Source organism: Bactrocera oleae, chromosome 4 (assembly GCF_042242935.1).
Source record: "Bactrocera oleae isolate idBacOlea1 chromosome 4, idBacOlea1, whole genome shotgun sequence".
Taxonomy (NCBI): domain Eukaryota; kingdom Metazoa; phylum Arthropoda; class Insecta; order Diptera; family Tephritidae; genus Bactrocera; species Bactrocera oleae.
This window is the reverse complement of record NC_091538.1, coordinates 18,864,074-18,876,431: the sequence shown is the minus strand read 5'-3', so window position 1 is coordinate 18,876,431 and position 12,358 is coordinate 18,864,074. Positions and strand designations below refer to the sequence as shown.

Here is a 12,358-nt window from a genome sequence, read left to right as displayed (position 1 = left end):
TTTAATTTGCTACTAAATATTTTTTTTTATTGGTTAACTGAATTATTATCCGAGTTTTTAAATATGTAAATTGATGCAATGATAATATTCTATTGTAGTAATAAATGCATTACACAGTTAAACAAATTTGCTGAATTCGAGCAAAGCTAAAATTTGTATATTTCAAGGTGCTGAATAAATTTATATAGATGTAATACAGTAATTTAAAACAATTTTTGATTAAAACAATTCAAAAATGTAATGCGAATGTGAGCTGAAATAGCTCCAAATAAACTTGCATTAGCTTAATGCTTTCTGTCGAATGCAGATAATAGGGGCTGAATTAAAAAATTCATTAAATTTATCTTATTGCAAGTAAAACTTTAGCAAACAAAGAAATTATAAGACTCTTATCATAAGCAATGTGTACAAATATGCGCTGAATTAATTTATTTGTGGCTGAATAGCTTTAAATAAGTAAATTATAATAGCATGCCTTAAATGTGAATTTCTTCTATCGTTAATTGATCTGCTGAATTGGTATAGATTAAGCTGAATGTTTATTTTTACATTTACAGAAAAAGTTCCGGCATGCCTTTTTGATCCATATTTATTTGCACATAACTTTTCAAAAACACATCCACATAAAATTTGAGTTTTACAAGCCACCATGCCCATATTCAAGCTGATATACAGTTGAATGGACAAGAGCCAAGCAGAGTTGAATGGACGTCACCGCAGCACATAAAGGGTTAACTCATAAATGAAAGTGCACGTACTGGGGGGCTTAGATACATACAAATATTTAGTGAACGAAGCTGGCGGTCGACCTTGTATGTGGCATATTCGACTTCTACATATCCGTATGGCTTTGTATAAATATATAATATAAATAATAAAGTAAAGTCATATGTATATTTACATTAGTATATATGCGGTTATTCAAGTATGCGTCGCTTGGTTGTATGCATAAATGACTATATAAAGTGACTAATTTGCATAGTGTTTTATATATCGCTTGGCGCCGAAGGATCCTAAAAGGAAACGTGCAACATATGAGAGCTGTAATTTTTTAGTGAATGAAAGTGATAAGTTCATAGTTTCATAGAGAGTAAGCAAAAGTTTGATTCTAATATACATACATATAGGTAGTCATATGTTTGTACATATTTTTTTATTCAGCTAACCGCTGACTTTGTGCTTGTTGTTTTCATTATCCTCTAAGTTTTATAAGCTTGTACACCAATGACCTCTTTATAGCATATTTCGCTTATATTTCATTTAATTATTGTTAGAAAACTTTTAATTGAGCCAAAGTATATGGCAAGCTGGTGTATGGGGAAAATATTTCTACTAACTAAAATTCTATGAGCATAGTTTATTCCCGTTTAATATGTCTAATTAGAAATTTATTACTTTTCTTTCTCTAATTTCCACTTGCTTGAATATTAATTTATTAGTTTTCATGGCTTGCCACTTCATTATTTTTCCATTAACGCACACTTTTGCCGTTGATACAGTCAATTAAATATGTATATATACAGTTAGACATACACAATATGTCTTAGTGTTTCGCGCCACTTGTTACTGCCAGTTAGCAATGTTTTTCTATGTAAAACAAATCATTTGGCATACTTGGCCACAAATCTGTGGCAACGACGCTGTCTGGACAAACATTGTCTCCTCAGTGCACATGTTGCTCAAATTAAAACTCAAGCAAGTTCAATGAATTTATCAATTGGTAATATATACATGTATATGTACAACAGCGCACATTTCTATAATTCTAAGATTATTATTTTTGGAATTTCAGTGTCGTAAACAATTACGCACACGCTCAACAAATTTCTTACATGTACCTAAAGGTAACTGAACCGATAATTTTTACTTTCACTTACTCCCTTATTAAATTTGTATTTCCTGTCCTTTCTAATCGTTTAATCAGTGATGTACTAGATTCACATACCGAAGAAGTCGCCATGACGATCTCAACCGTAGGCCATTTCGTTGTCAATAGCAATTCCCGAGTAGATTTTTTTGATCTAAAATAATCAGAGCTGGACTTCTCTTCATAAATTCATAATTTTTGTAAATACTGATAGTTCCAAATAGTTCCTGTGAAAAGAGCTGCCAGATATTCGAATATTTTGATAGATATTTGCAGTTATAGATCTGCTCGTCTATGCTATCTTAGCGAATCATCTCAGTCCTTTAATGATTTAATAAATATGAAGACTTAAATTGTAAGAATTAGATTCTCAAAAGTGCTCATAAGAGAAGTAGAATCTCAAAAAATTAGAAGGAAACATGAAGTAACATCTTATTATAACGCAAGGAGCTCTGTAGTACTCTATCTAAGCGGCGTCAATATCGACGACGCTTTTCGGTACTAGTAAGACATATGTTTTGTAAATGAAACTGCTCCTAATGAGAATTCTCGTAAAACATAGACACCATTTTGATGAAAAATACTAAAAAATAATGCTGGATTATTGGATTGAACTCTTCGTACTTATTTTCGATTTGAACTAATAAAGCCTTTTTCAATACGAGGTTATTCGCTCATCTTCCATTCTAAGAAGCAACCAAGCTAGAAGTTCACCACAGATAGCTTAATATGAAAAGAAAAAAATTACTCCGAAAAGTTAACTATCGGTCGTGCATAGTTTTTGGCTTCTACTTCCCGATTAATGTTTTATTTTTCGATATAATTAGATGAGGGCTACTCAACTTTAAAATAACTCAAACTACATTGTGTTCGCTCATATTTGCAAGGCTTATTTTCAGTGCTGCACTAGTCGACTCAAAGCAATATATCTTGTTTGATCAGTTAGTCGACTATTCTATCGTATGGCTTCTACCAATCCCAAGGTTTTTTTTATTAAACGCACACAAGACCGACTCAAACTCAAACTACCTTTCATTTTCACTCAGTCAATTACCAATCCCACTCTTTCCGTAACCTAAAACATGCTCGAGTATATGATGCAAGCCACATGGACCCTTTTGTAACAACTTCACTGCGTTCAATTTGCAACCGATGTTAGGAGAATCTCTCCGCCCTCACTATTTATAGTATATTCTTTAATATAATTGAATGTATGTTTTTCGCAAATTGTTTGGTTGCGGTTGTAGTTTGGTGAATTTAACTAATGAAAATTCATTGTGGTGAATCAACGTGTACAATGTCGTTCTACAACCACAAATACTCTAAAACAAAAACACAAACAGAAACTTAAATATATCCTAACGTTACATAATATATTTTATAAGCTAAGCAGTGAAACCTTATTACTTTCAATTCAATTGTTTAGTTAAATTAAAGTGTTTATCTTAACATAGCTGTAAAATTAAAATAAAATTGTTTATATATATTTTAATACTAACCACTGTAACTGAGTAGAAATAAGAAAAATGAATGGCTTATATATGAAAGCTGCTTAATTGAGCTGCAATAAATGAAATTCAGCGGCTAATTACAGTTAATAAAAAGTGTGCACAATTTAAAAATATAAAGCTATGCAGCTCTATTCAGTACAGATATTTTCAATTAAGCGCTCTAATTTTGACAGAAACCAGAGTGAGGACAAAAACTACAATAGAGTTTTAAGCCGTATTAAATTCTATGTAGTGCCGAAATATACTTTTCCACTCACAAAGTACACATGATGCGCATACATCTGATACATTTTTTTCAGACTAATTCTCTTTAAAATATATTGTTGAAAAAAACACTAATTTTCACATTATCCTGTTTCATAAATCTGCCAAAATGCGGTAAAGTTGGCTGAATTGATCTCACAGTGTCTACCTATTCAATTGGAGGAACTCTGACTTGACTTTGGTAAAATTGGAAGCATTGTCAATGCAAAATGTTTCGATTTTTACATGTTTCGGTAGATAGCTTATCTAAAATTCAACTAAATAAAAATAGCTACCCTCTCTAAAGGAATCAGGAAACAGTATATAAGCCTCCTTATTTCGGGAATCTTTAATTTACATCGCGTAAATAACTAAACTAAATAGCCAATTATATAATATTATATTTTGTACAATTTCATTTCATCGCTAAATATTTCTGTTTATTAAATAAAAATACAAGTTATAGGCAATTTATATCATTCAGCGCGCCTAGGTTTTATTCAACATAGTCTTAATGCTTGCCGGAACAGTCTTTCTTACGACATGCCGCTATTCAGCTAAATTCAGTGCAATTAAGCGCACGAAACATTCTTCGAACATCTTTGAAATTAATATTGAGCTACTTTTAGTAAAACTTTCTATTTCCCAGAGTTCAAATATCTAAGATAGGCAGTTATATAAAACTTTATGTTTTAAATTTTATTTGTTTGGTAAATATTTATGTTTATTCAATAAAATTACTAGTTATTGGCAATTTATATCATTCAGCGCGCCTCGGCTTAATTCAGCTTACTCTTAATGCTTATCAAAGCAGCTTTGGGGTCGACACGGCGCTATTCAGCTAAATTCAGCGCATTTCAGCGCACGAAATATTTTACGCACGTTTTTGAATTTATATGTTGAGCGACTTTTAGTACCTAACATGCACATATTCCTTTACTTTCTGTATTCCGCACCCAATGAACGCCACCGTTCACTTAATACCCTATTGCACTCGCTCACCACCATTCGCTTTCACTTTACTCTCATTCCTCACGGTGCCATAATTTATTTACATGCTGTGAAAAAAATATTCGTCTGACATTAAGCGGCACACTTTCACGCCTCTTGCTAGGCTTTTGTCAAATTTCCATACCAACAGCTCTCAAAAGACCACACACCAACCTGTAACATAAAAAATACAACATTGTTGCCAAAAGTATTTCAACGCTGTCATTTATTTTCATTTGGTGCCACAACATTGCGCCCATCACCACGCCAGAAAATTCAGCTTCCCACACGCTCTCACTGATCTTTACTATTTTTTTTTTGTACTTCCTTTTTTAGTTGCATTTTCATGTGGCTTTACAGGAATTCGCCTTCAAAATGCAACACTGGCATTTTGCAATGTGCCTGGTTTTAGAGCGTGCGTACGGGGATGTGTGTGGCATGCACATGTGGCACCATAGTAATGCAATGCATGAGTATGTGTGCTGGAGAGTATGTCGATTTTGCAAACACCTCAAATGTTAGTCCAAAGCAGGGCGGTGGCCCGAGCCGGGGGTGCAAGGTGGGCAAAGTAGGTGGCCTCAGTGTGTTTTATGTAAATGTTTTTACTGCATACGAAATGTTTCCGAAAATTTTTGCCCAACACCAAAAGTATTTTCACACATGCCACTGCCTGCATTCTCGCAAGTACACGTGAGTGTGTGTGTTTGTGTTATGGTTCTCTTTGTTTTTCGGTACTTTGTTTATCTTTGCACTACTCACCGTTTTTATGCTACTTTTTGTGCTCTTCTCTTTTCAGGATAAAAACGCATACAAAATCAATGGCGGCGCGAAAAGTGAAGCCCGCTTGCCTGCTGTCTACCGTGCCCATCACAATGCTCGCATTCTGTGCGTCATGGAGCATCCGACGTTGAAGATACGCCAAAATGCATCACTGCTGCTCGATGTGCAATGTAAGTAGAAGGGTAGAGAGAGGGCCAACTAAAAATGGGTTGTTAAGCATTGATGAAGAGAAGCATGCATTTTTGAAAACTTGAAATAGCTAAAGTTCTTTTGTTTGTGGCATATTTTTAGGCGCAAACACTGCCAGGTGATTGGTATTTCGTTCCAAAAAAAAAAAACAAAAAAAATACTGAAAATGTAACACTCTCAGTACTGAAAATTTACACAGAAATAAATTCAATGACTAAAGTGAACTTAAAGAGCTTTCATCGAAATCTAAATTGTGGCTACGTTGCAAACATTTGCTAAGGAGTGATTCCAAACATTAGATAAAACGAAAATACAGATGTAGAACTAAAAAAATGGCACTTGGGAGCTTTCACTAAAACAATATCAATTCTACTATTGACATGACAGAAGTTGTCTTAAACGGTATTCTGTTTATTAGAAATACCATAATTATTAAAAAAAAACACGCAAAATCTATTCAGGAGCTACAAAAGTAAATGAAAAGACAAGTTTTCTAGTGGCTTAGTTGCTTTATTAATGTCAAATCTCGAGTTAAAGTGTTTGTTCTCACGCAAAAATATATAAAAAGAACTAGAACTTAGAAAATATCTTTCCTTTCTGAGCTCTAGGCTTATGGCTTCAAAAGCTAAAAATTTTGAACCAAATCTTTTAGTCTGTTATAGTATTTAATGGACATTTTACGGCAGAATGCTAGCCAGTTTTACAGTCCACGCTTTATAAAAATGTCTCAACTTGTTCTGGAGCTTTAAGCTCGTTAAATATACCAATAGTATATTTTTTCAAAATACATAAGTGTTTATGAGATTATATTTCTAAGTCATTATATGATCATTATCTACAAGCCTTGAAAGAGTATAAGAGCTTTTCGAAAATGTAAATAACATCTACTTATATATATTTAGGTAACAATTTTTTTACGTGTACAACTATTACCACAATCTTTAGCTTTTAATTATAATTAAATTTGATTAGCTTTTAGCTTTTACATTGCAAAACTTGTTAATATAATGGTATAAATGCGCTTTCTTCAAAAAGCGTTAAGCTTACTTAATATATTATATTATATAACAGTTTGTAATAATTTAACTGCTAATGTTCTTTTGTGTTAAAAAATATCTAAATTCTTATTTGGTTTTCTTCGACACAAAAAACCAAAATTTGTACTACTTAACGACATCAGGCTTTATCAAAAAGAAATGAGTTCTTTTTTCTGTGAAGCTCTAATCTTTAAGTCTTAAGTAAACGAACTCTAGCGGAAAATGTGCAAAAAAGCCTGCTAATGATACCGTTATTCTCACATCTACTTATGTGCACTTGTGCTCACAACAGTTCCCACACTAAAATATTCACAAAAGTGACTTTAAAAGCAATTTGCTACTTTTCTCCAGCACATTTTTCCCTGAAAATAAAAACAAGTTTGACACATAAGACGACTTGCAACATATAATAGCAAGTAAACTTCTCACATCATCGACAGGCTCCACGCAAGTCACAGTTTATTCAGAATGTGTCACTGAGAATGTGACAAAAATCTGTAAGAAAAGTCAAGTGACTTTAAAAGTTGCAAGTGGCAAAGTTATTAAACTCTCATTAGCGTGCAACACAAGGCCCTATTGTTATGTTATAGCTTACAAAGTAGTGAGTGCTGTTTGATAATGGAAATTGAAGAGGTAGTTTTTATAGGTGCTAGTAAGCAGTAAACAGTAAGCACAGTAACAGTTGCAGGGTCGTCAAGTATCTGATTAGTGATATAGGAAGAGTTAAGTGGCTGCTAAAATACTATCTCTAATAGTCAGACTAGCCTTTGGATTAGAGATGATTAAGAGAATTAATGAATGAATTGAAAAGGGTCAATCCAAATATTTGGATATATGGGACTTATTCCAAATATTAGTTGAAAACAGAAAGTTATTCAAAATAACAAAAAGTAAGGCATTATCTCAATTTTAATACTACAGAGAGGTCGTTCTCTGTTCTCTATAGAATTTTTTTTCAAGAAAAGTAATTCACCAAATTGACTCGACAGAAGCCTTAAATCATGAATAGTCTCTTGAAAATTAATATTTTGAAGGTATATCTAAGTATAAAACTGCAACAATGATTCTCAAACTATTTCTAACATACATTCCGATATAAATTATACTAAACAACTAAATAAGCCATACCAAACACTGGTATTGACTCTATGCTTCTATCTAAGTAGTAACTATATTTTAAACTCTCTTAACTTGGAAGTTCACACCCCACCACACAACTTATTTGTATGACTGAGACTACAGACTTAACCCGAAATTCAGACTGGTATGATTTATAAATTAGGAGTTGTTTTCTATCGATAGTCACTTGCCAGAAGCAGCGAGAGCTTAGCTGCGCGGTTTTTAGTTTGTTAAGTTTTTGCTAACAGGAACGAGGATTTTTATGGGAATGGCATTATGAAGTTGCATACTTCACAAAGTGACATTTTTATTAAACTCTGAATAGGATATACTAAGTTTACCACGATGTTTGTAACGCCCAAAAGGAAATATCCGAGACTCCATAAAATATATATATTATATATAAATGTTCAGCGGGACGTGTTGAGTTGATTTAGCCCTTTCCGTCTGTCCGTCTGCATATACGCGACGAGTCTCTCAGTTTTTGAGATATCGATCTGAAATTTTGCACATGTCTTTTTCTCTCCAAGAAGCTGCTTATTTATCGGAATCGATATCGAACAACTATACCATGTAGCTGTCATACAAACTAAACAAACAAAATAAATTTTTTGTGAGGACGTTTTTTTTATTTCACGAAATTTCTTCACCAAATTGGACATGGATTATTGTTTAGGGCAACGGTACAACCTGCGAAAAAATTGTTTAGATCGGATATAGCATATAGCTGCCATTCAAACTTACCTAACTTGTATTGAAACTTTGTTATTTGTGAAGGGTATTATAGCTTCGAGAAGTAAGCGTTCAACCGAAGTAAGCGTTTTTTCTTGTTAGTAATCTCTTCTGACAGTTTCGCTCCAGATATGGTGAAAATTTGTGAAGCCCTCAGTGTGTGTTGAAAGTGTATTCTTGAAATTTTTAAATGAGCGGATCACTAAGAGATTTTATTTTCTCTAGAGGAAGGTTTCAAGTTGTTGGGCTAAAGTTTGGTTAGGCATCCTTTAAAAATATGAACTCGGGCTAATTTTACCCATTTCAGTCGGTAAAAAATTTTAACTTCCAAAAGCAAAAGGTAGCATCAAAGTTCGATAATAAGTCCACTAAGCCTTGAAGTATTTATTCTGAGCCTTCGACTTTAGTTAAAGAAACTAATATTCAGATGTGTCACAATCTCCTGTCACTTCCAAGTCAAAACTTGACGCCATTGTCATTAACTAGCGACGAGTAGATTCCATTTTGTTGTAACTCCGAACAAAACTCATTTCATAATCATCCATAAAATACAAGAATTTATAACTTCGTAATCACACCAATTTCATTTAATTTCTATACCCTTCCACTTGACTGCACCTTTGCTCTGTCAGTCGTGCCGAAATGCTCCGCTCTGCCCCACAAAAGTGAACGCTTGCGAAACGATTACATGAGTGCCACAAAAACAACTACGATAGAACTTTTCGGTAGGCGGATATCCGGCATACACATACACGTTGGCACGCACTCATTCTGGTGCAGAGAGATGACATTATGGCCAAAATTTACAATACAACTTCAAGCAAATTGTTGAGGAGACAACTTTTGTCGCGCTGATTTCAACTGTTGTTGTTGTTATTTGATTTTCCATTTGTATTTGTATTTACCAGCGTTTTTGCGCTGTATTTGTTTTTTTGTGCGCTAAACACGCGCTGCATTTACATTTACTTTAATTATAAAAGTTTTTCGGCAGCAATGTAACTATGCGTGTGTGTATGTGTGTGACAATAATAATAATAAAGTTTTTAATTAAAAAGCGACAAAACGGTGCAAAGTCGCATCGTGTGTGCGCCAACTAACGGCAACACCTACCGAAAAGACCAAAAACAGCCACACAGCGGCTGGCAGGCTGGAAAGTTTGCTTTCACTTCTACCTTAATGTCTTAACTACTATTTTCTATCGCATTCACGTCTACCCGTGTAGTTATTTGAATTTTACATCTTAATATTATTGCCGCAGCCCTTGTTACTTACACACCAACATACGTTAGTATAAATTTCCTTTCCTTTTGCCTTTCCACAGACACACCTTCGTTCGCCATTTCACGCACACCCGGTTTCGGCTATCCACTGCGCGAAGGCATAGAAGTTTCGCTGAAATGCGATGTTGACTCAAATCCGCCGAGCACGCCTCGTTGGCAGAAGGACGATGGTGACACGCCGGTAAGTAGACCATGCATTTATGTTTGTACAATTAAAATAGTTTCTTTAATATATTAGCGTAAAGATTACAGGCGTTAAAATAAATAATCCATGCCATATTTCGTGAAGATTTATGAGATATTTCGTCAAAACGCAAGAAGTTTTTCATACAAGAACTTGATTTTTATGCCGATATCGGACCACTGAACGATCGGAATCAAGTGCTTTTTCATTCGACGAGATATCTTTAAGAAATTTGGCACGAATAATTGTCTAAGGCATTGGCGTTATCTCCGAAGAAATTATTCAAAACGTTTTTTATTGTTTTTGTTGCTACAGGTTCATAGAGTAAGCTTAGCGCCGACTATTCAATGCACGCATATGTAGTAGTGACGTCAATCGTCTGCAGAAAAAGCTTTTTTTTGCCAAAAATTGTTTTTGCGTTGTGCATGTTTGTACTTGTATTAAGGGATATCCAATCAAATCGCTATCTTTATTGCTATATTTCACAATATTCAAATACATTCGGTGATTTCCGCCCTTTTTACCAAAAGTTCGCAATAAAAATTTTCAAATAAGAGTAGACATGGCGGTCAATAACCGTTAAATTTGTGTATATATACTTAGCCATGCCACCATATCTCTGTATATTTGTATATATATAATATATGAGTTTACTCACTTGTACAAAGTCTACCCAAAATTTTGATAATTTACACCACCACCATCTTCCACAACAACATCCACATTAGTGTATAAATATGTCCTCAAATAAGAGACTTCGTCTACTCCCCATGCCGAAAGACAAATAGTAACTACCACTTTCTACCATAACGCTAGCATCCCTAATATACACAATTTATCCCTTCATCTTTTCGGGCATTCGCCATCGAATGTATGCACACATATACACACATAGATAAGTACGAGCAAATACTACAAGTGTTTATACAAAATATGCAAATTTCCAAATTTCCTCCTAAGTACACGCACATATGGCTAAATCTACCCACACTTATGTATGTTTATATGTGATTACATATGTGCCTACTCAGCCTCTCTACTCTGATAGTTTTTGTACTTTGCGGTAAAGTTAAATAACATGGAATTTTTTTCGACAAAACAACAAAAAAAAGTCCGAGGAGTGAACCCAAAATTCAGCCGACAGCCGACTATAAACAATTCCTGATTTAAGCGACAAATTTGCTTTTCCACTTTTGTCATTGTATTTGTAGTCAGTTGGTTTTACTTGTTTGTGGGCTGTCTGTTATCTTAGCTTGTATTTATATTTTAGTTTTGGTTAGTTGAAACTGTTATTTTAGTTTTTGAGTGCACTTGTGTAGAAGTTTTGAGAGTTTTTCAAATAATTTTGTAGTTTTAAGTCAACTTAAAATGTAATTCAAATGGAAGATGCCTGGATTAGGGAATGATATAAAAACGGCATTAATCAGAGGTAATTCTATTATGAGTAAAAAAAGTGTAGTAGAATAAGAAATAAAATATTTTTTTAAATAGTAGCATACTTTATTTTGAATTTGTTTCAGTTGAAGGATAATAAAAGTACAACTTTCGTTGTTGATTTACGTGAGTACCTGCCGGCGACGGCCTTACCTCACAGTGCTCCAAAGCACAACGTATCAATACAATGTGTTGATAAGCGCCCCAAATAATACGAGCTATTTGCAAGTATTAATTTGGTTACCAGTGGCAGTGTGTCTGTGCTCACACTACCATCTTGGTAAGATTCGAGGCCGACCTAAAACCTCTTCCGTTTTCGGGTACGGAACTCAGTTGCTTTTTGCAACTTCTTTTTAGAACTGAAAAACAGTTAGGCTGAATTTTCAGTTCTTCCTGCATTTAGGTTTCAACCACAGCCACCACGAATCTCCCCAAAATGGCCATAACCCAATAAGCAGATTGGACCGAAGTCCAAGGGCATTCTGCTCCCCGTAGTACCAGAAAGTCTCCGGTAAGACTGTGTAGCCGAAACTACTGCCAGTTGAGCAACCCATTACTCAATGACTGGTGACATTTGTCGCTTGAACTTCAAATGTCTTTTTATTTGGGATTTCATTTAAAGTCTATAATATCAGTTCAAGCTGAGTATTATAGCACTATTTCTGACATCATTTAGTATGCTGATAATTCTGGGCAAAGTAAATTGACAGTCATAGTGCATTTGGCTTTTAGTCGCCTTTTACGACAGGCATGCCTTACCGCGGGTAAATTCTTACCCCTACCCGCAGGGGGAAATAAAAGTACAGTAGTAACTGCCTTCCTCGAGCTCCTTGAGTGTTGTTGGTTGATTTAACATACACCCAGAGAAGATAATCTAGAGGAGTTTAATCGCTTGATCATGGTGAAATTAACGAGTCGATATCGGGGAAAAATAGGCGGTCAATATCGCGTTATAACGCTCGCTATTGAATGTAACGACATTTTCTGCCTCA

At 34.4% G+C, this 12,358-nt stretch overlaps 1 protein-coding gene across 1 annotated transcript in view; it reads left to right on the top strand.

Moving 5' to 3' along the window:
- The window catches only part of tei (teiresias), a 213,348-nt gene that overhangs the window by 142,618 nt on the left and 58,372 nt on the right, over nt 1-12,358 (top strand). Inside the window, exons 7-8 of the mRNA XM_036375805.2 lie at nt 5,408-5,561; nt 9,790-9,929. Of these exons, the coding sequence (XP_036231698.2) occupies nt 5,408-5,561; nt 9,790-9,929 (294 nt within the window). The remainder of the gene's footprint in view (nt 1-5,407; nt 5,562-9,789; nt 9,930-12,358) is intronic.